Below are 25282 nucleotides of genomic sequence, written 5' to 3' on the forward strand. Positions count from 1 at the left end.
TCTGAATGCCAACACAGAACCGAGCCTCACCAAGGTCAGCGATCTTCCAGACGCGACGCAAATCGTCTTTGAACTCCTCCTTAGCGGCAGCCGAGCTAGCCGTTAGGAGGAAGTCGTCGACGTGCACGCCCGTGAGGACAGTCCCCCGCTCTGTCTTGCGATAGTAAACGCAGTACTCGCAGGGCAGGCGGGTGAAGCCGATGCTCAGCAGGTGCGCGTTCATGGTGTCGTTCCATGTACGACTGCCCTGCTTGGTGCCGTAAATGCCACGTACCAGCTCCCAAACCCAGCTCTCCTTGCCAGGCTCCTCAAAACCCGGAGGCTGCTCCATGTAGCAGTACTCCTCCTCAGGTAGGACGCCGTAAAGGAAGGCAGTTTTCACGTCCAACTGCTCGACTTCCCAGTCCAGAGATGCGGCTAGATGAAGGAGTGCACGAAAGGACTCCATGCGCATTGTGGGTGAGGAGGTCCGATTATAATCCTGCCCGTATACCTGCTGAAAACCCTTAGCGACCCAACGGGCCTTGAAACGCACCGGGTCGCCATTTTCATTCCGCTTCAACCTATAAACGGGCTTGCCCTTCATGACGCGACGCCCCGCCGGAACCTGCGAGCGAGGGATGAGGCGGTACACACCCAGATCCTTGATGGACTGAAGCTCGTCCCGAAGGGCGGCGCGCCATTCATCCCGGAACGGAGACGCCTCGGCTTCCGCAAGAGAGGCGGGATCGCCCGGATACTCGACATTGAGAGGCAAGACATCGTCATTAGCCAACGCCGCAAGCGCAGACGCAAGGTCCGGTGCGGCGTCAGCAGACGGCTCGCCTACGTCGAGGTCGGAAGTGACCACAGGAGGCGGAGCAGGGGCAGCGGCCGGGGCGCTAGGGGGAATAGGCACAGGGATACCGGAAGGGGAAGAGGGACGCGGAGAGGCCACGCGCATCTGCTCCAGAGTGCGATCCAGGCGAGAGACAAACGGCACGCCGACGGCGGCCGCCTGCTTCTGCGAAGGCATTGGTAAGCGCGAGGAGCGACGTACCGGCGGCGGGGCAGGCGCGAGGGCGGGAGCAAGGACAGGAGCGGGCCGCGCAGGCGCAGGAGGGACGGCCGGAGCTGAACGCATCGGAGGCGCGTCAGCCGGCACAGGAGCGATGAAGGGCGGAGGCGGATCAGCAGCCACTGGATCATCGTCAATCACGGTGTCGGACGCCGACGCAGACGCAGACGCAGGCGAAGCTGGTGCGGGCGGGGCAGCCGAGGACGATGGCAGAACACCGGAGACCGGAGGAACCGAGGGAGCCTCGTGCGACTCGATGAACGAGACGTGAAACGACTCGACCACCTTATGGGTCCCTCTGTGGTACAGCCGATATGTCTTCGAGTGCTGACCGTACCCAATTAGCACGCACTCCACGGACCTCTCATATATCTTGGGATTGTGGCGGTTTTGAATGAGCACAAACGCCCTACAACCTATTTCCCGTAAGTGTGAGAGATCCGGCTTCTTGCCGTGCCACATCTCGTACGGCGTGACGCCAGGCGGGAGGGAGCGAGATGGCGTGCGGACGGACAGATAGTTCGCAGTGACGAGAAATTCGTCCCAGCGATTTGGCGGAGCATTGGCGGCAAGCCGCATGGCGCGAGCGCGGTCCATGAGCGTACGATGGAAACGTTCGATGCGACCATTCTGCGCGGATGTATGCGGCGCGGTCGTACGCCATTGAGAGCCACGGCCCTCGATCCACGCTTTGAAGTCGTTGGAGAGCAGCTCGCCGTTGTCCACCTGCACGATGCCTAGGTGTTCCCCGGTCTCGACCTCACGAGCGAGGACCCACGCTTTGAAACGTTCAAGGATGACCTTCGAGGGCACCGGAATAGCCCACGTATGCGACGTGTAATCATCAAGAATGTTCATAGAATACAAATTGCCCAGAGCCGAGCGCACGTCCTGCTGCCCCTGCACGTCCACAAAAACGGTGCCCAGAATCCGCTTCGCCTTCTCCCCCACCCGTACTTTAGGAACTGCGCTTCTCGTCTGCTTGCCGAGAATGCAATGTTCACACTTTGACGGTGGGGAGAGAATGATAGGCATACCTGAAACGGACCCGAAGCGAGCCATGTCGTGGATCGTGCGGTGGTTGACGTGCCCGAGACGACGGTGCCAAACATCGAGTGTCGGCACACGGCCAGAGTACAGGGCGTGCTCGGTGGAGGGAGGCGTCCCATCGAGGGAATAGAGACGCTTGGAAGTCAACGTGCCGGAGGCCAGAACAGCCCCGCCCGGCTTGAGAATGCGGACTCCAGTGTCCGTGAAGAGCACGGAGTAGCGAGACGCCGAGGCACAGAGGGCCGAGATACTGACAAGGCGGACAGTGGCCTGAGGCACGTAGAGGACGTTCTCGAGGATGATAGAGGCGCCGCGACCAATGTGAAGGCGTACCTTGCCCACACCGCAGGCGTAGATGACGGAGCCACTTACCCCCCTAATGCCACGAGGAGAGATGGGTCGGAGGTCATGGAAATCGGCTTTACGAGGGGAGAGGTGCGTGGACGCGCCGGAATCGAACACAAAGGGTTCAGTCCCCTCAGTAGAGATGCGACGAGCCGAAGCAGGCAGCGGCGCCACCGAGAAAGCAGCAGGGTCGTCAGGAGCACGGCTGTGGGCCGTCCAGTTGAGAGAGACTGACTCTTCATCCTCGACGGACACCAAGGTCTCATATTCGAAGAGATCTGCCGGGACCGCCACCGTGGCGAGCCACTCAGGGGACGTGTCAGTGGCAAGACCGGCGAAGTCGGTTTCGGAAGTGGCGTCGCCCGAAGAAGCGGACTCGGCGGTCGACGGTGGAACCGTGCTCAGTAAGTACGCATGGCCGGTCTTGCCGTCAACGATGTATGCACGGCCCTGCTTGTCGCGGTCAGTACCAGAGGAAGAGGCCGCCGGCTTAGCGGAACGCTTCCCGGTCTTCTTGTTCGCGAGCACCTCCTCGCGACGACCTTCCATGCCGCCCCCGGGAGCCCAGCATTCCGGAGCTGTGTGGCCGTTCGGACGTGGGCACTTGGTGTTAGTGCACGTCTTCTGCGACGACGTCGGCTTCCCGGGCTTTGAATAGGCTGCGAGAGCGATGGCAGACGAGGACGCCTTGCTGTCGGAGAGGAGTCGTTGCTCAAGATCGAGGCGAGCAGCGATGTCGATGGACGTGTAAGGGATGCCCGAAGTGGCCGAAGCCGTGAGCGACGAACCAACCTGCGACTGCAGATGGGTGAGGTAGCCGTTCATGGAATTGAGCATGCCGATGGTCATGAAGACCTCGAGGTTCGGGATGCCGATGTGGAAGATACGTTCGGCCAGTTCTTGGAGGCGTGTAGTCGTCTCCGAGAAGTGTTCTTCGGCAGTGTAACGACAGGCAAGGAAATCCTGAAGAAGGCGGACCTGAGCGTATGCGCCAGGCTGCTTCTCGTGTCGAGCGCAGAGAGCGACCCAGAGAGCGCGTGCGTCCGTGAACCCAGCGATGAAGCGTTGCTCCTCTTTCACCGCCTTCGAGCTGAGCAAGGCGATGATCACCTGCTCGTTGCGTCGGAAGTTCACGACGGAGCTGGGGTCGTCGTCGACAGAGGGAGCGATCTCCTCACCGGATAGGTACCCCCAGGCGAAGCAAATCTTGAGAGAGTTCGCGATGTACGTCTTCCAATCGTACCAGTTGTCCTTCTTGCGGTCGAGGATGACTCCGCCGCTGAGCAGGGACGACGGGACGTGGAGGAGCGAGATCTTCTCTCTGGAGGTCGCCTTGAGATCCATCTTTATCGCCGGAGATAGTTCCGATTGCTTCCTTGGCGTTTTGGGTACCGATACCCTGGGACTCGAAGTCGGGGTGATCGTCATTGGCCGGTAGAGTGACTATATGCGGGGTAAAGGCGGGGTTAGCACACGTTGATGGGTGCCTCGAGGTTGTTCCGGGTCTGAAAAGCCGAAACGAAGTCTCAGGTAAGCGGGCGGGATCAAAATTACCGCCCGGGGCTCATAACCTGTAGAGACTAGACGATACGGTCAGACGCTCAGTCTCGAACAACTCGACTAAGATTGATCTACCTAGACGATACGGTCAGACGCTTCGTAGGTAGTCAGTATCAGTGCTACAGTATAGTGATGTGGATTCTTACCTCAGTCTCGAACAACTCGACTGAGGAAAGAGAAGGGGAGAGGACGAGACGGACGAACCACCCCCGGCGGTATGTCACGTGCCCGGTGGCGGAGATCGAGATCGCGGGGCGAACTCAACAAGTCATTGTTGCAGTTACCAGCTCACCGGGTGCATCCCAAGTCCATGTCACTGATGCAAGAAGCAGATCGACGCACACCAACCCCGTCATTGTCTTTGATGCCACAACGCAAGAGGAGGCTGCCCTTCGCATCTACGCAAATGCAGAGGCGTCAGACAATCCCGTGTCCAGTGAGGTCGCGTCGCACATAGGCGGGCAGGGGAATCTTCTCTGTCGGAAGTGTGATGCTGGCGGGACTGACAGAGAAAAGGAAAGTAATGATGGATTCGAAAAGCTTTTCTCCGTGCGTCATTTATCTCGGTTTTGCTGGGAATACACTTTGTGTCAGAGGTTGATTCGCATGATGTGCTATAGCCCGGCAACTTACGGAACAAGGATGCGATCATAGAGCAACTCATACACCAGATATTTGAGGCCTGTTCTGGAGTCGCAAAACGTGTTCAGACATCGCAGACGGAGACTGGAGTCAAGGACACTTACACGCAATACTTCATTGAGAAGATCATTGACGAAGCCCGCACCCTTCGGGATATGCAACCTGAGATGACTCTCGATGAAGTCCAGCAGTTCCTATGGGCGAAGCATGAGCCGAACATGAAGGAGATGCTCAGTCCGTTTCTCACCCTGGAAGGTCGGTCTGATAGAGTTCACGTCATGTGCGCTTCAAAGTCACTGACTGCGAGGTCGTAGGTTTCGACCCGTCGCAGGATACCCCTATCGAGCTTCTACACACAATCCTGCTTGGTCTAGTCAAATACGCCTGGCATCCGACGCACACGAAGTGGAACACCAAACAGAAACAGACATATGCTTTACGCCTCCAGGCAACAAACCGGGATGGTTTGTCCGTCCACCCTATTCGCGCTAACTATGTCATGCAGTACGCAAACTCCTTGATTGGTCGCCAGCTGAAGACAATCATCCAGACCGCTGTCTTCCATGTCCATGACCTCGTAGATCCAACAGAATTTCAGCTATGGAAGGTCGTCGGAGAACTCGCTGTGCTTTGTGGTTTACGGAGATATCAGAGACGAACCTCGAGCAATATCTGGTATGTAATACTTCTCCGTATGTCGCATTTCTGCTGCTATGACTGATCAGTCTGTATCAGGCTGATGTGCAGGTTGCGATTGCCAACGTCCTCGACGTCTTTGCAGGAATGGACCCGAGCAAACTGTTAGAGAAGATCAAGTTACATCTACTCAATCACATTTGCAAGGATATCCGTCGATTTGGTCCTCTGCTGAACGAGATGACAGAGTCCTTCGAGTGCTTCAACGCCATCTTCCGTGCGTGTTCTGTTCTATCAAACCATCTCGCTCCAAGCCGTGATATCGCGAACCAATTTGGCGACCTCGAGGGCTTCAAGCACCGCTTGACTGGTGGGTGGTGGGCCGACGATGAAGGCGGATGGATCCGTGCTGGGACTGGAGTACGGGACTTCATGCAGACGCGCCCCATGCTCCAGACACTACTCGGGTGGTCTGATCCTGAGGGGCTCGCACCAGGTACGTTGATTCTAAGCTGTGATTATGTCATTGAGTCGGGTTCGACAGCTGCGCTCATACTCTATCACAGGCACTATCAAGCTCGCGCCTCTTCCTGCTGGTTGTCGCCACCGCCCGGAAGTCAACCTCCTCGAGACTGACGCCGCGCATGCGTTGAATCTCGGAACGTATGAAGACACAACTCGCTGGCTTCGTTGCACATCTGCCGTCTCACAGAGCAGTGACGAATGCTTCCTACAGTCGTGGATATATGCTGACTCCCCAATCGATGTACGTGTTATGTCATTTTGCGATCATGGTCCTTATCCGAGATGATCATCAGGGACAACCAATAACTGGGCGCATTGCTGGCATCTTCGCGCGTGGTATGCCGAACGCCGAGGAAGCAATTGCTGTCCTTGACGTATACCATGTCTCGTCTCAGCGTCATGATGTCTATGGCATGCCTGTCCTAATCCGGCGGCAAGGAGAGGCTCAATCGGTGATTGTACTCGTCAAGGTGTGTCACCATATCTGTCGCTCTAACACTATAGAGACTGCATAGTACTCATAACTCGACGTAGAACCTCAAGTTCAAGTACAACGTTCAGCACGACTGCGCAAATGGGAGATGTTCTCCCAGTGGCGCACGGCCGCGTATGCAAGAACGACGGGCCACAACAATCATGGAAGACTTCATTGAACACGGTGAACTCGATCATTGGATCATCAACACCCTCAGCTTCCATAATGCGCACTTGATACGGGACATGTTACCGCGCTCGCTCTGGGCGCCCATTGCACTCCACGAAGACCGAGAGGTCAAGCATATCGAATTTGCGACAGCCTTACGAGAGCAACGACACACGAAACGCGCAGCGCAGAAAGCGAAGGCTGAAGCGAAGAAAGCAGCAAACCAAGCCGAGCGTGATAATGGGATGGCAAACGGCGAGCCGAGTCGTCCGAGAAAACGCAAGCGACAGTCCGGGGTTGATATAGGAATGGACATAGATACTTGACTGATATCACTACGCTTACGTGCATGTAGTCTACACCGGGATTCAATGATAACCTGCAAGGTGTTTGCGTCACGGTATCGGGCTGTTTCGCACCCAGTTCACCTTCGAGCTGCAGGCACTAGCATATGCCTGGATAAAGCAAGGTCAGTAGCTGGCTCTGAGGAGAATTTTCGAACGGCTGAGATCCGCATCGCTACATAGTCAGAATGTATTCCTCATATGGGTACTGGCTCGATTAACTGCTGTCAGGCGTCCGATCCTCAAGCTCACGGAGACATGTTTCCCGGCTGGCATCCATATAGCAGCACAGCCGGTCACTATATTTCCAAAAACGGTATCTACAACGTGACGGCTGTGCTGTCTCCGCCCGACAGTCTACGTGGCCCTGGGCTGTCATCACGATATTTTGACTACGTATGGGAAATTTGGCGGTGTAGCCTTCAGTCCCAATGGGACTTGCATCCAATTCGTGGCTAGGTAGAGCTCACAGCAGACGGATGCACCGACATGTTGCACAAACGCAGCGGCAGCCACTTCTGCGACACGCATCGTGCGCGAGGTGCTGCTGGGCCAGTACCGTTACGGCGCAGAGATGCAATCCGACTCAGAAGCCTGATGCCCTGAGAACAGGCCATTTTTTCGAAGTCAAACCTGCAGCAATGTTGCGTGGTGCCTACCAGTATACGGAAGGTCAACGCACATCGAATGTCACAACTTGGGATGAACCTACCACTCTCTTTGCATGACAAGCAAGTCTATCTGGAATATCACAGGTCGTTAGTTACCTGCCGATCTGCGGAGGTTCGCGCCAATCGCTTCGTGTAGTTGAAGGTCGCTTTCTAGTGTATCCTCGCGAGAGGCTTGCATCATCAGCAGCCAAGGTGGCAGCTGGATAGTCGAGTCGAATGAGTATAAATATCCCTAGTCCGTCAGGCATTACAGCGTCGCTATCCTCTGCTGCATCTTCTCCTTCACCGTCATGTACGCGTTCATGATCGTCTGCTCGTTGATCACGATGTCCGTGCTGTCCGCCTTTGGCCGGCTTACGCGCGACGCGATGGCGGCGGAGTCGGTCTCGACAATGACGCTGGGACGCGACGCACGTCATTGCATCGAACGAGAAACTAGGGCGAAGCAGGACGCACCCGTCGTCAATCGTCTCGTCTAGACAGAGCAGGACAAGGTCGAGGTTCTCCAGCACTCCCCGCTTCTCGACCTGGTTCCGCAGGAGCATGTACACCGCGTCCGAGAACGCGACCAGTGCCGAGTGGAGCATAAGCTCGTTCTCGGCGGGGTCGCTGATGAGGTAGAAGATGAGGTCGAGCGAGTGCTTGTACACTGCGAGATGTGAGTCGTAGAGGATGATGTCGCCTACGCGCAGCGCAGTCAGCAGGGCATCTTACGGACATCGAGATCTAACGACATACCTCCCGCCTTCTTCGTTTTCTGCCAGAGCCCCTTCTCAAATGCTCGCTGCTCCTTCAACGTACGGAGCTTTTGTGACTCGCCCTGCGGGTGGTTCTTTGGGTGGTAGTACTTTGCGAGGACGCGGTGTCCGTCCGTGTCCATGATGATGAAGGCAGAGACGGTGTATAATGTCAAATTCATCGTGAGTTCTCCGCTGAGACGTTTCCTTGAGTAACTGCAATATTTGGAATGAATTGAGAACGCTATGAAGCAGAGTCTCAGAGTAAGTCGGTGGTGGCAGCGGACAAGAGCGGGCAGTGGACACGACCGGGCGCTTGACACTGGTTCATGCTCGACCACATCATCCACACTCTTTCCTCCGACGCATTTCTTGCTTGTCTTATCCCTGCTCTGCTGTTCTTATCCAGTCTGTGCTTCACTGGGTTCTCATCATTCTCGGATTTACGCCGGAATGTCACAGAAATCGTCACCGGGCGTCGACGAACGACATTCGGGCACTTCTCCGTCGAACGGGCTGCGCTATCCTACCAACATTATGGAAAGCTGTCGCGCGGTGAACTTGCAACGATGCGAGCGTCGTATGCCAAGATAGGACGCGCGCACAAACACATAGGATACGACCTAGGATACCCCGCCAAGCTCAACCGACTGCAAGAGGCCATAACGGTGAATACTAGGGTCACGGAAAGCATTGCGCAGCTTGCGAAGGAACAGTTCTCGGACAGACTGTCGCGCGTGGACTGGCAAGGTCATGATGCGCATGGCGACATCTCTCGAATACGAGAGTCGCTGAAGCATTTCGTACGCGATTGGAGCGAAGAAGGCCGGGGCGAGCGAGCGAGGATATTCGGACCAATTCTGGACGTTTTACAGGAAGCCAAATCTGCAGCTCGTCAGGAAATGAGAGTGCTAGTTCCTGGGTCGGGGCTGGGTAGACTTGCTTGGGAGATATCGCAGATGGGTGAGATCCCGATACTTGTTACGGTGTCTACGAAAGTGACTGTTGTGATGCATGTATCAGAGTGCTGATAGATGAATTCATGCGCAGGCTACGTTGTCACCGCGAATGAGCTTTCATTCTTCATGAACCTCGCGTTCCGCTTCCTGCTCTCTGAGACAACCACTCAGCACGTGAACCAACACACCCTACAGCCATACGCCAGTTGGTTCTCACATCAACGCAGTGTCGACACGCTCTTCCGAGATGTTGCGTTCCCAGATGCTCTACCGCGACTGTCCAAGAACCTAGAGCTCGCGGAATGCGACTTCCTCCGCCTCGATCGGCCTGCAGCGCCACCCATCGGTAGCTCACCTGGCTACGACTTCGTTGTCACGCTGTTCTTCATTGACACCTCGCTGAACATCATCGAGACGCTAGAGCACATCCATCGGCTACTCAAGCCAGGCGGGACGTGGATCAACCTCGGACCGCTCCTCTGGACTGGTGGAGGGCAAGCCACACTGGAGCTGAGCCTGGAGGAGGTGCTGAGACTCGCAAACACGATAGGCTTCGACGTAGCCTCGGACGCGGACGGCCCACGACGCAGCCGCACGATCGAGTGCGAATACACAGCAGACCGCGAGGCAATGATGCGATGGCTGTACCAGGCGGAGTTCTGGGTCGCAACCAAGATGCGATAAGAGGTGACTGTTCTTTGTGTGGACTGCATGGCCTTGTGGCTGATTGTTGCATAGCTGAGGTCCGAGCGGCGAAGACAAGACTCGTCAGTGGCACAGGGCACGTGAGCGTTACATTGTGTGGGCCCAAGCGTATAAGGCTACGCTTTAGCCCCTCTCTACTGTCGACCCGCTATCTAAAGACTGCCGCAGACCTGTAACGTAGAGCCTCCCCAGCCATGTTCGCCACTTACTACTCCCACTCTATGCTGCCCGTCAACGACCCGCCCGCTGAGGCGTTGTTCTCCGGCTACGCCACACCCGACGGAGTGCACAACGAACGTCTGTCGATCAAGATACCATCGAGGCAAACACTAGTGCAAGCGCGCCCGAAGATCGGATTGCGTAGGTCCACGTTTACGCCTTCGCCCGAGCAGACGATGGAGGACATGCCGGCGCAGCGCGTTGAGCCGGAGAGCCCGCCTCCTGCGCCGACAGCCAGTGCACCCGCGTCGCCAAATCGTGTATATGGCCGCCCTCGTCGTCCGGGGGCGTCTCCCCGTCAGGGCCGACGGTCGGGTCCAGGTTCCCCAAGTGCTAAGTCTGGTTCATCGATGGTGAAGCGTGTGGAAGTGTTCGAGAGCATAACATGTATGCCGCAGCTCGTTGCAACGAGCTTTGAGGTACGCATCCGATTCACGACGATTTTGACTCGACCCTTACAATCAGGGTGTCGTAGGAACTCCGTCTGGAATGCTATCGACTCGGTTTTGTTACGACCGGGCATGCACCGATGCCTGTGACGCCCGAGTCGGCGCAATGGGACACTATCCCGCCGTTCTACTCCCCGTTCTCGCAAGAGGCCTTGGACTCTGGTTTCGTACCAGAGCAAACAGATGTCACGATGACTGATGAGGTCAGTGGCTGTCCTCCAGCAAGTTTCGTCAGGGCTCACTTGTGTATCAACTCTGCAGTCAACTGGTCCGTGGACATTCACTTTCGGTGTGCCAGACACTAGCTCAGAAATCGGTGCGAACATGGAGTTCTAGCTATTTTGGTGCGTTTCGCGCTTCATTGGTTGGTGTTGCCGGACGTCGTGGCCCGGGGCACTATGGTCTGTAGCTGGTTATGATATATAATTTTCTTGTTCGATCTCATTGCGTGAACTGAAATGGCGGTTCGATGCCGTTGTTGTCACAGCGAGGGCAACTCGTTGTCAGTTGTGATTTATGTCACTCGCACTGCTTGCTATTGGTAACCCTCACCGTGCACACGCAGCGATGATTTCGTGGGGCACTCGCCATTCCTGTGTTCCTGTGCAAGGTACCCTTCTTCAGAGCCCAAGCGTGGCATGAACAGTTCGAGAAGTCCCCATTGACATGCTTCATTCCTGCGGGCTGTGGTCGTGCATAGTAGAATGCGCTAAGCTATTTGGTAGTCTAAGATGGGGAACATGGATGTGGTCGCTAATAAGTGATCGCATCGCAGTCACATCGGCTGATCATGCACCTCTTTCGTGCTCTCTGCGGCTTGTTCCCTTTCCTGAGCTGATGCACGGATGCCGGTTTGCTCTCTGGTATGTGCGTTTGTCAAACCTTGTCGTTACTTTCTGTCTTTGTCAGTAGGTTGCGCTCGCCGTGACCTGCGCTTCCACACAAGTTTGCGCTCATCCAGCCTCAGCGCGCGTGTACGAGGTGTTGGGCCATTTTGGCCAAACCTCCCGCGTTCGACGCGCGCCGAACGTCAGGGGATGTGTAGCACAAGAAGTAATATTGAGGACATGTTGACTCGGTCTCCCCCATCCCTCCACATTCAATGCTGCGTCGATGACTCGGAAAATATTGCAGCATCATTGCAGTGTACTGATGCAGCAACGACAGCAAAGCCTGGAGCTTGAGGCAAAAGAGGAAGACAACCTTAGCCTAAGGTGCTACCAGGGCTCGAACCTGGGTTCCGGGAAATTTATCTGCCTGGTTCGAGCCCTGGCACATTGACATCAAAATCCCGAGTGATAACCACTACACTATAGCACCGATATTACGATTTGTTTATGAGGACACATCAGCCTGTTCTCGCTCCGAGAACTCTTCACTGCAATTGATCGCGGGCAACTTGACTTGACTTGACTCGAACCATGCCCCGCTTCAAACTTGTCTTCTTCGTGCCCGTAGCGTCTACACAGCACGTCCTCGGACGCCTCTTTGAACGATTCCCGCGGAACGTCGGGCGGATCGGCGCGTACGGCGGGTGCGCATTCGTCAGTCGGGGCACCGGTCGGTAGCCGCATCATCTACACAGCAGGTCTCGAAGGACGCTGAATGACCTGTTCGATGCTTGACCGATAACCACTATACGAAAACGGACGACGAACCCCCGCCGTGGCTTCTCTCCTATCAGGGCAATTCACACCGCTCGACGGCGCGCACCCGGCGATCGGGGAGGTAGGCAGGCCGGAGCGGGTGGAGGAGGACCGCGTCGAGGTGGTCGTGCAAGCCGACTCCGAGGCGGATCTGTCAGATGCAGGTCTGCGGGAGGGGCAGCGCGTTGAGCTGCGGCGTGTGCTGGAGGAGCTCGAGAAGGTGCGTGCGGACTCTATAACTGCGCATGGTTGTTGAGCTGACGACGGTCATCCTGGAACAGGTACATCCGTATGAGGAAGTCGCGTACGATGTGTATAGGTTGGAAGACTTCTGAATCTGCCCATTCGGGGGAAGGCAAAGCTGTCTGCGGGGGTCTGCCCACCCCCGATAGCACTGTCTGCGAAACGCGCTGCGATTCATACATTCTCGAATGCATGATGATCAAGTCCACATTCAATTAATCGCCACAAGCAAACCAGTGACGTGCTAAGCAGTCTCGACTGCAGGCTCGATAGGAAGCTCTACGTGTGTAGATCACGGGTGCACAACTCCTGACGCGTCCTTCGACTCCCCGTGCCCGACGAGCTTATTCGACACCTCGGGGATTGCCCTGAAAAGGATGCCTCGTATGTGGGACTGCGAACCACGCCGCGGCACCCCCGTCGCACTGTGTCCAGTACGTCCAGTCTTCTGACACTTGACATGTGACATGCTTGACAGGTGCGCTCGTGAAAGCCGAGCTGTGAAGGCGCGACGCCGCCGGCCACAGCGATGTATGACTCTACAGGCGATATCGTAGGTATCGACCAAACGCGTTGCGTACGGGCAGATAGCCGCTTGCGATCACGATTCGGACGTTGTGGCAATCCGGTGGCATGCGCCGCGATCGAGAGACCGCTCGTGCGGACGGCCGTACGACAGACCGGTGGCTCAGTCACATCAGCAGGGTTCGGCTTCCTGATAGGCATCCCAGAGAATGCTATGGAGTAACAGGTCAGAACCTCTCGGGTTCGGAACTTGGGGTGGAAGTTGGGACGCAGCACTCGCGCTCGAATGAATACGCGACGAGCGCTGCCAGTGCCGGTGCCTCCGCCCAGGTCAGGCGCGTGCTCGTACTTGAACTTGACGGACCGATGTTCAATACAATCCTCGGCGGTTCATTCTCAGCAGACGGTGCATGATTGCTGCTTCTCGCGGCGTGCTGCCTCTCGTGATTGAAGAGACAGCAACATCATGACGGGTGTGTGATTTGATCGCTATTCCTCGTGGTACACAGTATCTGTACAGTACAATCCAGGCAGTCCTACACTTGTTTCCAGGTCGATGCTATAAATAACCCCATTGATACAGCTGGTGGCGGGAGGCGGACGGTGGCGAGAGCGTAACGGTATGTCGTGTCTGAGTGGCGGCGGAACGTCGAAGTCAAGGCGATGAGGGGGACAGGGGCGGTGGATGGGGAGTGCGGGCGCTGCGCCTGGAGTCAGTCCGCTCGGGCGCGGAGAACATACACAGGGGCGTTCGGGCGGTCCGACACGTTCGGTGTGGTACTCAGCTGCGACCCGGACCATAAGCCTGTGCGCGGGATGCAGCAAATCACAGCCCACTCACCACTCAGTGCTGCGTGTAGTTGCCCAGCAGGGTGCACAGGCTGCCTAGTGGGTTTGGACAAAGCTAGCGCGACATGAGTCAGGCTCGAGGGGAGGGGAGAACATGTACGGACGTACGCATCGATGACGGCCGCGATGGGCGTGCCGGTCGCACGGAGGGCGACGACGGTGGTCGCTGCGGCGATGGTCGCTGCTGCACTCGCGATGCCGAAGACGGCGAAGTAGTCTTTGCGCGAGGCGGCCTCGCCGCCGAGCGTCGGGTGCTCGATGATGTTGAAGGCGCGCATGGTGCAGCGTGAAGCGATGTTAGGAGTACAGTGCAGACGGGGCTAGAATACAAGGACGGAGAGCGGGGATGTCGCAAGGCGAGTGAGGAGGGCAAGGCCGACTGGGCGGGATTATATACTGCAGACCGCTGCGCCCGCGTACTATTGTGTTGGCCTGGATCATTAGCTGCCTTGTGGCTGGTACACAACAGTTGCGTCCGGGGCTCGTGATTGCGCTAGCGCTGCTAAAAGGGCAGAGACCCCTTGCACCCTCTACGATCAGCTTTCCATCCGGAACACTCGCCCAATCGGGAGGCCACCGCCGCTGGGCAAAGTGTCCTGGATTCTTCGAAGCCCTGTTCAGTTCGTGCGTTCCTTCGGGGACACAAGCTGGTGTCTTGCGGTGGAAGCGCCGAGGGGCTTCCAAGTTTATGACCAGTCCCTGATCTCATTCCCCTGCAGGAGAGGATCGCCGAAGCGGGGAATTGTCCACATCGAGATCAGGCCGGTGCCTCCAGATTGCATCGTGTGCGTCCGGCTAGTCCTGTTTGAACTAATACATTACTTACTACGGCAAATGCAATGGACGTAATACGTAGCCCTGTGTAGGGTGCGTGCACGCTAATGACTTCCGGGGGCTCGCAAATAATAACCGATGCGGCCATTGTAGACATCGGAGCGGGCCTGCGATAAGTCCGTACGATGTTCGCAACTTCTCGTCCACATTCCGAAGGACATTGCGGGGGCCGTGTGCATCCCATGAACCTATGACGTATATAATCAAGCGATTCCGGGACATTCCCGACTTAGCACGGCTCGCGGCAGCGCATCAGACGCGAAACACAATTCTCAGTTCAAGATAAGAGAAGGGCGAGATGCGATGCCGCTCTTCCATCTTCGTCATGCAAACTCATCCATCTGTTAGACCCCGAGCTCAGTAGTCTTTGTGGAAGCGGCCTCGCCGCCGAGCGTCGGGTCGATGATGTTGAAGGCGCGCATGGTGAGGCGTGAAGTGATGCTAGGAGTACAGTGCAGACGGGGCTCTGAGGATACAAGTACGGAGAGGGGGATGGTCGTAGGGGGGCAAAACCGACCGGGTGGGATTATGTAGGATTATATAGGATGATATACACCGCCCGAGTATTACTGTATCAACGGTGCCCAGCCACTTGTAATTCACTAGTCAATATTAAGTATATTCAATCACTGGAATGACTGCTGGGACTTGTAACATGTAACCACTGGATCAATCCACTCATCGTAGACTCGCAAGCCAGTCGATGAGACGCTTGTTCTTTCTTGGACACTCCTCTGTTTGGTAACTTTTTTAGCCAAGAAAGGTAACCGGAGTGCGAAAAGTGCCACGACGGACTTTAAATCTCTTTACGCCAGAACGGCTGGGTACGAGCGTAGAAATACTATGCTTGCTTCGTTCGCCCGCAAATACAGTACATACTATGTAAGTTACAAGCAAACTGTTGTCCCCAGAGCTTCACGTCGTTCGTCTCTTTCTTGTTTCCCCCCGCCCCCATTGAACGTTGAACGTTGAACATCGACGAGCTACAGACACTGCCAGCGCGATGCCTACATCTCACGCCCGGTCGTCATCTATCCGGTCAACATGCACCATTTTGACCTGTACGTCTGCAGACTGGGACGAAGTATACAACGATGAGCACATCAACACCGACGTTCTCTCCAGTGAACTGGTCAAACTGATAGGTCAAAATGGGTGCCATCACGAGGCGCTCGTCTCGGCCAGTCCCGACAGACTCGTTGAGTCATTCGCCTCGACAAACTCCTCAAAGGGATGTTGCAGCATGCTCCCACCGCTGCCGGAAAACGCTATGTCGCCATTGCCCTTCATATCGCTCATCAGAAAGGGGAAGAAGCCGTCGTTAACCTAGCAAGAACTTGGTTGCAGTCACTCTTCCTTCGAAGTGAGTCGTAGTGTAATGTAAGCTCTGCTTAGCGTCGCCAAGTACACCACAATCCCATAGTGATGGCACTCGGTATCAAGGACGCCCACGTCCAACCCAGCAGTAGCCAGACACCAACTCTACACCGCACGGAAGAACAGACCGAGTCCAGCACTCGATCTGACCTGAAAACGTGTGTAGCTGCGCATCGACCGTCTACCTGTCAAGTACTGACTCTTCAATATTTCAATCTTCAATTAGCTCCAACAACGTGAACAACACCGTTGTGCGATAACACGCGCCTTCGACTCCGCGCGAGGTTTTGAGCTCATGCGCAGCCAGGACATACCCCCCGGGTCGTCATTTCAGTACATGGCTGCGGCGCACATCATCCCATTTGTGCTTGATGACTTTCGCGATGACAACAGCCATGAAGTTGTGCGTGACATCGTGATCCTTCGTGTCCTCTTCCGCCGTCTGTTAAACTGCATATCATCAGTACGAAGCCGCGAAGACTTGGGATATGCTACGATCATGTACATCCATCGGCATTGACAGGCTAGCAGGATCAAAGATCACCACGCCTGCAAACGGCGTTTACATGTCGACACACAATCATCACCTCTTTGGCAGGTTCCAATTCTATTTCGACAAAGACGCCGTCAGTCCTCCTCACCTGCAATATTCACCGACACCGACTGAGACCCTTGCCACGCAAGTTCCCGGATGTGCCGAACAAGCACACAACGCGAATGCTCGCGCAAGGCCATCTCTTCAGCAATGGCCAAGGCTCCGCCGACGTCGAGTTTCGGGCACTGCCCGGGATCGAAGCCCCGGATCCTGAGCTCCTCCGAATCCATGCTGCGTTCGCGCAGGTCCTCCACTTGTGTGGTGCTGCCGACTTCATGAATGAACATTACCGATTTGATGAAGGTGACGTGACCTTGTTCATGCATCCAACGGAGGATTTTGGACGACAACTCAGCGCGAGATTGGCCGTACTTGCATTTTGAAGAACTCGCCGTCTCCTGGTAGCTGGTAGTTACTCCGAGTCAGATGTCTAATATGCCGTACTATTAACCGCCGTCTTCTACAGAGATGCGCCCCCTTTCACTGCCACCGAAAGTGCCGATAAATTTGCAGTGCGCGTACTCACTCTGCATGTCTAACAACTCACCTATCTGCAACCGGTTCACTCGGCGATCCAAGCTTGCAAGATAATCGCATAAGGAGGACGAACGTACTGGCGACTGTACACTAAACGGTGACAAACAGATCAGCATGAGTAAGCGAGAGACGCACGAGACACAAACGAGCGACAGTGGGCAGAATCAAAGTTCGAGCGGAAGAACAAAGAATGAATGGAGAGCACACACAGATCCCGAAGAACAGCTGACTCCGATAAATAGATCCCTGCAGATGTGCATGTAGAAGATACGTCATGAGCGCCGTGGTCGACGTCGGCACTGGGAAGGTGGCCCGCACAGCACTTGCACTGAGAACCCTGGCCAGCGTCCGGCATCGAACATCCGTAGTCGTAACAGAAGGGTAAAGGGATGAGTTTTGCGCGGGAGGCGATCAGAAGAGGCACACGAAGTTGCTCGGGAATACATGGCGGCCGGGCTGCCTCCGCTGCTCGTCGAGCAGTTCGCCGGACCACCATCCGTCTTCGGGCGTCGCAGTAACTGCAATGATGTCCCCCGCCTGGAAGTCGAACTCTTCCTCGATCGTCGCCTGGTAGTCGTACATCGCTTTCACTGAATCGGGTATCAGTACTCGTCGCTCCGTCCCACGCGACACACTCACCATAGAACAGGATACCACGCCCATCCTCTGTGTACGCCCCGGTCGGCGGCGGCGGCGCCTGCCCAGGCGGAGGCTGCGGCGACGGGGCCCTCGCCGGACTCGGCGCCCTGTACTGCTGCTGCTGCTGTTGGCCATACGGATCCTGCCCAAAGTACCCCGACGGCGTGCGCTGCTGCGACGGCACCACGCCCGACTGGTACCCGTTCGGCTGCTGGTACGATGGCTGCTGCTGGTGAGGCTGCTGGTACTGCACCGGCGGCGGTGGCTGCTGGCCGTACTGCTGCTGGGGCGGCGGCGGCTGAGGCGGGTAGTAGTTGGGTGCCGCGATTGTCTGCGGCGGTCCCCCGTACGGAACAGGAGGTCCGTGCGACGGCTGCTGGACGTGTCCCGCAACGGGCTGCTGCGGGTAGCCCGGCGTGTTGTACGTCGGCTGCCGTTGCACCTGCGTCGCAGGCGGTTGTTGCTGAGGAGGCCGGCCGTACTGCGGCTGCTGTGGCGGCGGCGGCTGGTACCTGCTCGCCATCTCGTCTAGTGCTACGCGACCTGTGGGGTCCAGCACGATGCCGACGCTATTGGGGCTCGTCGGGCGCTGGTGCTGCGCCGATGGCTGCGGCACCTGGATCGTGCCAGTGCCAGGGCGCACAGAGCTCACAGATGACGTGGCATGGTGCCCCGCGGGGGCACCGTTCATTGAAGGCGGAGGTACCCTACTCGTGCTCAGCCTACGAGCGTTCGGCGGCTGGGGAACAGCAGGGCTCGTGCTGCGCGATGGCGGCGCGAACGGCTGCGGGCTGGGACTGCGTCCTTGTGCACCAATGCCTGCCTGCCCGCTCATAGGCCTCGTCGACTGTATCTGGCTCTGGCTGGGGCTCGGACCCTGCCCTGGCAGCCCAATGACACTCCCAGGACGACTGCCCGGCCGGCTTATAGACTTGCGCTCACCAGGGAACGACTGCTCGTAGTCGTGCAGAATCTCCTGCACGGGCAGATTCCCCGATGGACCTACATTCGACGGCGGGAGCATGTGCTTCGGGTACGGGTTGGGCGACGTCGAACGCCGGTCGGACGCTGGCGGCGCGCCGACAACGATCTCCGCGGAGCGACGGTAGTCGACCGAGTTCCTGCGACCACTCCGGCTCGACCCATCCGGCGGCGGCGACAGCTTGTTCGCCGTGGCGTCCCGTTTCGTTGGCGACGGGGTAGAAGTCGGATACGCGCCCTGTGGCTGGTACTGACTCTGCCGCCGTGTGCTGCCTCCTCCCTTTTGGAGCGCGACCATCTGCTGGGCGAGCGGATCATCATCCTGCCCGACGTTGAGCGGCCGTGGCGCGGCTACTTTGCTGCCGCCCCTCTGTCCTTGCGGGTCGCGTGAGGGATCCACAGGGTAAGCCCGCTCACCGATCTTCAGCATCGTCTCTGCGGTCGGGTCGATAGGGTCCGCCTGAGGTTCTGGGGCGCGCATACCGCCTTGTGAAGGCGGCCCACGCGAGGGTGCGCCGGGTCCCGGGGAGACTGAATGGCCATTGACGTACGCGCTGGCACCGTTTCTGCTGTCCGTACCCTGAGGACCGACATCCGATCCATCTGTCTGCCGTCCACCAGCCCGTCCGACGCCCGTCATGTTGACAGGCGGCTCTTCCTCTTGTGGGGGTGGAGGCGATGGCGGTGCTTGCCGGGAGCGCTGGGTAGAGCGCACAAAGGCGGCAGGGCGAGTCGTAATCTGCTGCCCAGAAGAGGGGATCGTGTTGGGATTGGAGTAGTCCACGAAGACGGGCGGGTCGGGTATCTGGCTTCCTGTACCGTAGTCGCGCACGAAGTTCTCCATGTCTCGGTCGACCTCCATCGATTCCAGTGCAAGTCGCACCTTCTCACACGACTGCGACGCCGTCGGAAACGGCGTAGACACGAAGAGTTACCGCACGCACCTCGTCATCCGCCACACAGACTGTGGAGATCGCATTGGCATAGGCCCATATATTGTCCTTCGTGAATTCCATCCGCTCCTCCTCCATATCCTGGCAACTGTCGCAGAAAGCCTTCCAATCGATCTCCCACTTCCGCACTGTCTCTTGCAACGCGCGCGTGAAGTTGGAAAAGTCTTGTTCGTTTGCACGCACAGTCTGCCGGGCACGCTCAAGGCGCTCGCGCGTCTTCTGCAGTTCCTTGCCTTGCTCCAGCGTGCTCTGCGCAGTAAGCGAGTTGATTTTCATGCAATCCGACTCGTATTTCTCGCGCGCCTTCTGCACGTAAGACTCCTGCGTCTGCTTTGTCTTGAACTCGCGCTCAATTGCAATCTGGATTGTTTTCTTGTGATGCTGTTGCCTGCTCACGAAGGCCGCAGCTTGCGCCTCGAGCTCGTTCTTGATCTGCTGCGCAACTAGTTGGTGGTACCCCGCCTGTTTCTCAGTTTCGCCCTTCAGAGTATCCATCGTCAAGCGCATCTCCCTTTGTGCGAGCCTCAGCTATCGCAGCAGGACGAATGTGTGCGTCACCCACCCGATCTCGTCTCTGCCTAATGTGACCTTGGACAAAGCTGCCAACCGCTTTGCATACTGCTCCTCAATCGCAGCTCTGCATGCCCTTGAAGTCAACATTAGGTGTGTGAGATACAACTACGCACCTCTCCTTCCAGAAACTCCTCAGTTCCTCCATCGTCCGCGATGCGCCGCGCATGCGCGCGAACAATACATCGACGCCGCCATCGCCGAGACCCCAGAAGGCGTTACAGAAGTCTAGTGAACGGTTGGAGAACTCTGGAGAGTTTGCGCGTACAAATTTCGAGAGGGATGTCGTGGACGCCTGGCGTCGTGCGGACATGGTCGACGTTGGGAACCGTGCGGTTGGGCGCGCAACTGATGTCGCCGCCGCCCGTTCGAGGCGATACACGCGCAGACTCCGCCCTGGTCCCCAGCTTCCGCATTTGGCCGATAATGCTAGCGATGATATCCAAATGATATCAGCCTCCAAATGGAGGATGCGCCGAGACGCCCACCTTCACTGCTTGGTTATAACTTGTTGCTTGCGATCCAACTGAGTGGTACCCAAGTTGCCCTTTCGGACTGGTTGCACTGGTTGCCAGTAAGTACACCCGTTTTAAGTGCAGAAATTACTTACTATATCGGGTCGGGATCTCAGCCGGACTTCTCAGTCGGCCACCCAATGCATAGCGCAATAACGGCTGGCACTGCAAAGAAACCATAGTTTCCTGCGCGTACAAGGCTGTGATGAAATGGAAGCCTTTCCTCATACCTTCGCTGGCAGGGAAAGTGGATCACAGGACATCATTCTCGGCCTAGGAAAGGCCTCAAAGTCTGTTGTCCGCCGGGAGACTCGAGTTGAAATGAAAACTCCGAGGAACACACAAGCATATGTAACTTACCAGTGACCCAGGCTTTGACAGGGTCCAAGACCCTGTATGCGTGAAGATTCTGTGTCGAAATAGCCAAATACTAGATACGCCGTCGAAAAGTAGAATGCATGCGCTCGTCAGACTCGAGTACGAAGGACAAACGGGGGATTCGATACGTGAGTTGCACAAAAGGACTGCTTCTTATATACATTTGAGGATGTCATGTTTTGAGCTAATGTAGAAGCCACCCGGACGCAATTACCAAGACAAACTTTTCAGACTCGGAGTACGCAAGTACAGTCTGACGGATCAGGAAAGTGCCCTGCCGTATGAGGAAGGTGTTGTACGTCAAAACCACGTGAGTTCCGGCCATGATGTCATCCGTTCATCATCACTCCGGCCTGTAAGTTAGGCTGTCAGACATAGAGCTTGAGCGGGCGATCGAGGACACCGGGATAGTTGAGCTTCTATTTCCGAGCTTTCTATACTCGATAAAGTTCAGGTATGCAAATGAGTTAAGCTACTGTCCAGAGACTCAAACGGTGTGGTTGTCGAGCTTAATGGAATCGTAGGTACCGTTTTGTAGACTGCTTATGACAAGTTTCTAGGGCCGTCTATTTGTATTCATAGTTTGGTTGAGCAAGCAAACACGAAACATGATGGAGAAACGAAGAAAATGGCTTGAATGTCCTTGTCTTCCCAATTACAGGGACACGAACTCCGACAAACATGCAAAGACTCTGTATTCAGTAAGGCTCGTCGCTCGTCTGTAGTTGTATGTAAAAAGCTCGGAAACCCTTTGTCCCCTTTCCTCCTCCTTCGGAAGTCGGGTCTGAAGGTCTCTTTCGTCGTCCCCGCAGCGGGCGGACTCAGGGTCATGACCGATGCATACGGACGTCCATTCCGTACCAGTAGCATCGATTGGTAAGCCAGAACTCCTTCAGATTCAACGTTCTACTCGTTTTCTGAGTCGACAATAGAGACTTTATGAGTAGTTTACTCACTGCCTCCAACTCGGCTGAGTACGTACACGATCTGATACATCGGACGAGAGACCGATACGGCCCTAACCCTAGTTTCGGAGTTAGTATATGCATCGTTCAGAACAGATGTAAGCTTTGAGACAATCGATAGCAAGTAGCGAAGTCCAGGTGTCTACGGTGCATGTCCCGGCGATCAAAGACAGCGGAACCCCTGACCATAGGTAACAACAGGCCTCCACTATTCCATACACTACGCTGTGAGCGAGGTAAGCAAGCTGCAGCAGTGGCCTTACGTACCAAATCATAATGTCCTGTCAGAACTGGGCTCCTCATGCTGCGTCCTCGCCATCTCTTTCACCACCTTCACCAGCCTCGCCCAACTACCATCGCCTTCCTCGATCTCCTTCTCCAGCTGCACGGCAGTCTTCGTCCCCCACGGCCACACCCTCCTCCGGATCTCGCGCCGGACCCCAGCACCCGCGAGCTTGACCGACCGCTTGATGATCGCATCCGCGTGCAGCCCGCCCCACACCTCGTCGTGTCTCACATGTACGCCGTCCGCGCGCATGGCTTCCACCAACCTGCGCATGTCGTCCGCGAAGAGCTCGCAGTCGCTGTACTGAACCCACACGTCGACCGGCTTGCTCTCCGAGTCGTCGCTCTCCTCGGCACCGCCTGCGACCTTCTCGCCCTCGCTCGGAGAAGAGGGGGACGAGGAGGGAAGGAGGTGCGCGAAGGCGTGCTGCTCCGGTCTCGCGAGGGCGGGGCTGAAGTAGAGCGACTCGTGTAGGTGCTCGAGGTCGAAGTGCCGCGCGAGGGCGGGGACAGTGTGTTTCCTGTAGTACGGCAGTCGGTAGTCGGTCTCGATCTCGGGGTGGTCGAACCGCGAGAGGTTGCAGGCAGGCTGTCAACAATAAGTACTTAATGGCATGACCTGGGGGAACGGACAGATGACAGAAGACATACCGAGACAAGCGCAACAGCGCCGACCATACCCGGGCGCACGGAAGACGAGGCATCCGCGCGCAGCTCCCCGAGGTATCGCATGAGCGCGAGGATCGCGAACGCACCGGCGCTCTCGCCGACAAGGATGACGTCTGATGGACGGAAGCCCAGCGAGATGAGGTGCACATATCCTGCGAGCGCATCGAGCAGTTGGGCGGGGAACGCGGAGGAGGAAGACTTGGCAGAGCGGTAGGTCACCGTTAGCACGCGGAGGTTCGTTGCGAGGGCTAGGCCGTAAGAGACGGGGCTTGTCATGGGCTTTGTGCAATCGATGAGCGAGCGAGGAATACAACGAGGCAAGGTGGAACATATACGTGAATGCCACCTCCGGGAAGATACATGATGACCTTCTCTCCATCCCGCGCCGGACTTTCCGCGGGGACGTCGCTCCCCTCCGAGTCCCGCACGACCCAAAACCCGGGCACGTCCACCGCTCGCACAAACGGAGCACCCACCAAAGCCACGCCGCGCCTCCACTCATCCGCAACGGCCCTCAGCCTCACCGGCTCGACGCGCGTCCCCACGCCAGCGAACTTGTGTGCATACGGCTTCGGCCTCCATGCGTCCTCGTTGAACTGCGGCGTGTCGTCGCCCGGGGTGGGTGGGGCCTGGATGTCATCTTCGAGGATGACCTCCCGCATGTGTCGCTGGGCAAGCGAGAAGTAGAGACGCGCTGAGGAACAGACGAGGTCGAGGAAGAGGCCCCACGCTGGATGCGGTGGGCCGTGCGCATGGTACTTGACGGTGCGCCGGATCACAAGCCAGGGGAGGATGAGGGCGAAGTGGATGTGAGTTAAGACTGGGGCCGCCATCGGGTCGAGGGGCTCTTGAGGTGCTGGTAGTTGCCTTCCATCGAATGCAAGTGGGAGATTCTCGAGGCAGGGTGCACGGTGGAGTCCTGAGAACAACTAGCGCCATGTTCGTCATTGTCACACGGAAGAAATAAGAATACTGTAGAATTTAATTCAATCCGGCGGTCACACGTCACAAGGCCCCTCGCCGCACCGGAAAACGGCCCTTGTCACAGGTCACTGAGGGCCCCGCCGGTCGTGACAAATGCATATATTTTTCGCCGCCTCCGGCGGCGGTCTCCAGCACGCATTTTGGTGATGTTTTGAGCGCATTGACGCGCCGCCGCACCGTCTGCGCGCATGCGTCACACGTCACCATCGCCCGCGCCGCGCCGTCTTCAGGCGGCGCGGCCGTCACACGTCACAACCCGCGCCGGATTGAATTAAATTCTACAGTATCGTGATTAGTGTGGATGGGGTAGTATTGCGCTAAGTATGTAGACGTGAAACTACTTACACATCCGAAGTTACATTCTCAATACAACAACCATTCGGGACTGTAACGTCGTTCGGGGGATGCCGCGGTCTTGAGATGAAGTTACGGTTCGCCCTCTTCAACAATAAGTAATGTCACTTCAATCATTCCCGACCTTGATCTTACCTTCAATACTTGCAGCTGTTGAGCAGCACTGTGAGCGAAGACGTGCCTAGCAAGCAAGCACGTCAAGTCAGGTCAGGCTAGGTCAGGACGGAACGGTTGCGCTTGATGGAAGCGCCGGGAGGGCACTTCCTCAGTCCTGTGGCGACCACGTGGTCGAGTGATCGATAAAGGTCACTCTCGTTCGCACCGTGACTTACCACTTGCATGCACTTGGTCGAAATGGCAAAGTTGTCAATCATTCGCATACGATGCTTTAAGTTGTAAACTTCATCATCAAGAATTAATAGGTGTGTTCCATTTATTTTCGAAGTATGCTGTACCTGGCTGACTCCCGGGATTAAAGCAGTGTGTTGATCATGAGTGCGGTCGCCGGCGGGCCAGACTCGGTGGTTCGGTGGACCGAAAACGTATCGGACGGCTGAGAATCTGATGGAGGCATATGGAGGCTCGGCCACTGTGTGGTGGTAAAGCCTGGTAAAGCTATGTTTCAGCGTGTTGCACAGGTCAACGGACGAACGGATCACGGAACTTGCGCTCTTCGGGACGGTTGACCAGCTACGCAACAACGATTATGTTGTTGACTGCAATCAGGCATTCTCTCAGAGTCCCAAAATTGTCGCAAGCGGAAAGGTACCATGAGGTGCGAAGTACTCGAAGTCTGGGCAGTTACCCGCTCTCGGCGCGTACGGTCAATTAGTTGCACGAC

The 25282-nt window shown here is 56.7% G+C and overlaps 9 protein-coding genes and 1 non-coding gene across 10 annotated transcripts; 5 read left to right on the forward strand and 5 right to left on the reverse strand.

Moving 5' to 3' along the window:
* Positions 1-4229: 4229 nt before the first annotated feature.
* On the forward strand, positions 4230-6855 carry B0H18DRAFT_1213221 (uncharacterized protein; the record flags this gene model as incomplete). The annotated part of the gene is made up of 9 exons (XM_048036507.1): positions 4230-4236; positions 4293-4561; positions 4633-4909; positions 4969-5231; positions 5300-5329; positions 5390-5786; positions 5857-6056; positions 6109-6285; positions 6350-6855. The coding sequence occupies 9 exons, from the start codon at positions 4230-4232 to the stop codon at positions 6782-6784; spliced, it is 2055 nt and encodes a 684-aa protein (XP_047890523.1). The 3' UTR covers positions 6785-6855.
* Positions 6856-7720: 865 nt separating this feature from the next.
* B0H18DRAFT_1121677 (coatomer protein) lies at positions 7721-8392 on the reverse strand (the record flags this gene model as incomplete). Its single annotated transcript, XM_048034372.1, has 3 exons — positions 7721-7871; positions 7930-8155; positions 8212-8392. 3 exons carry the CDS (start codon positions 8390-8392, stop codon positions 7721-7723), a joined length of 558 nt encoding a protein of 185 aa, XP_047890524.1.
* A 139-nt stretch (positions 8393-8531) lies between these two features.
* On the forward strand, positions 8532-9986 carry B0H18DRAFT_579223 (N2227-domain-containing protein). The gene is made up of 3 exons (XM_048038659.1): positions 8532-9173; positions 9261-9856; positions 9908-9986. Exons 1-2 carry the CDS (start codon positions 8540-8542, stop codon positions 9851-9853), a joined length of 1227 nt encoding a protein of 408 aa, XP_047890525.1. The 5' UTR covers positions 8532-8539; the 3' UTR covers positions 9854-9856; positions 9908-9986.
* Positions 9987-10068: 82 nt separating this feature from the next.
* B0H18DRAFT_1121679 (uncharacterized protein) lies at positions 10069-10878 on the forward strand (the record flags this gene model as incomplete). The annotated part of the gene is made up of 3 exons (XM_048034373.1): positions 10069-10512; positions 10569-10745; positions 10804-10878. 3 exons carry the CDS (start codon positions 10069-10071, stop codon positions 10876-10878), a joined length of 696 nt encoding a protein of 231 aa, XP_047890526.1.
* Positions 10879-11754: 876 nt separating this feature from the next.
* Positions 11755-11862, reverse strand: B0H18DRAFT_t124. The gene has a single exon. It is a non-coding gene; the product is annotated as a tRNA-Gln (tRNA).
* Positions 11863-11954: 92 nt separating this feature from the next.
* On the forward strand, positions 11955-12523 carry B0H18DRAFT_880719 (GTP cyclohydrolase 1 type 2/Nif3; the record flags this gene model as incomplete). The annotated part of the gene is made up of 3 exons (XM_048040792.1): positions 11955-12102; positions 12227-12372; positions 12470-12523. Coding segments are annotated over 3 exons (348 nt in total), but the record flags the coding sequence as incomplete, so codon positions are not given.
* A 1146-nt stretch (positions 12524-13669) lies between these two features.
* On the reverse strand, positions 13670-14083 carry B0H18DRAFT_956861 (uncharacterized protein; the record flags this gene model as incomplete). Its single annotated transcript, XM_048042502.1, has 3 exons — positions 13670-13761; positions 13798-13841; positions 13914-14083. The coding sequence occupies 3 exons, from the start codon at positions 14081-14083 to the stop codon at positions 13670-13672; spliced, it is 306 nt and encodes a 101-aa protein (XP_047890528.1).
* Positions 14084-15682: 1599 nt separating this feature from the next.
* Positions 15683-17465, forward strand: B0H18DRAFT_1022933 (uncharacterized protein). Its single transcript, XM_048029609.1, has 7 exons — positions 15683-15700; positions 15765-16002; positions 16063-16178; positions 16243-16456; positions 16648-17094; positions 17159-17231; positions 17284-17465. The coding sequence occupies exons 2-5, from the start codon at positions 15873-15875 to the stop codon at positions 16992-16994; spliced, it is 807 nt and encodes a 268-aa protein (XP_047890529.1). The 5' UTR covers positions 15683-15700; positions 15765-15872; the 3' UTR covers positions 16995-17094; positions 17159-17231; positions 17284-17465.
* Positions 17466-17559: 94 nt separating this feature from the next.
* Positions 17560-20604, reverse strand: B0H18DRAFT_880670 (uncharacterized protein; the record flags this gene model as incomplete). Its single annotated transcript, XM_048040789.1, has 5 exons — positions 17560-17738; positions 17788-19663; positions 19713-20232; positions 20284-20358; positions 20408-20604. 5 exons carry the CDS (start codon positions 20602-20604, stop codon positions 17560-17562), a joined length of 2847 nt encoding a protein of 948 aa, XP_047890530.1.
* A 1816-nt stretch (positions 20605-22420) lies between these two features.
* On the reverse strand, positions 22421-23936 carry B0H18DRAFT_956863 (Alpha/Beta hydrolase protein; the record flags this gene model as incomplete). The annotated part of the gene is made up of 3 exons (XM_048042503.1): positions 22421-23023; positions 23086-23382; positions 23439-23936. The coding sequence occupies 3 exons, from the start codon at positions 23934-23936 to the stop codon at positions 22421-22423; spliced, it is 1398 nt and encodes a 465-aa protein (XP_047890531.1).
* Between the last annotated feature and the right edge of the window lie 1346 nt (positions 23937-25282).

This window comes from Fomitopsis serialis (assembly GCF_022376445.1).
Source record: "Fomitopsis serialis strain Sig1Antser10 chromosome Unknown B0H18scaffold_64, whole genome shotgun sequence".
Taxonomy (NCBI): domain Eukaryota; kingdom Fungi; phylum Basidiomycota; class Agaricomycetes; order Polyporales; family Fomitopsidaceae; genus Fomitopsis; species Fomitopsis serialis.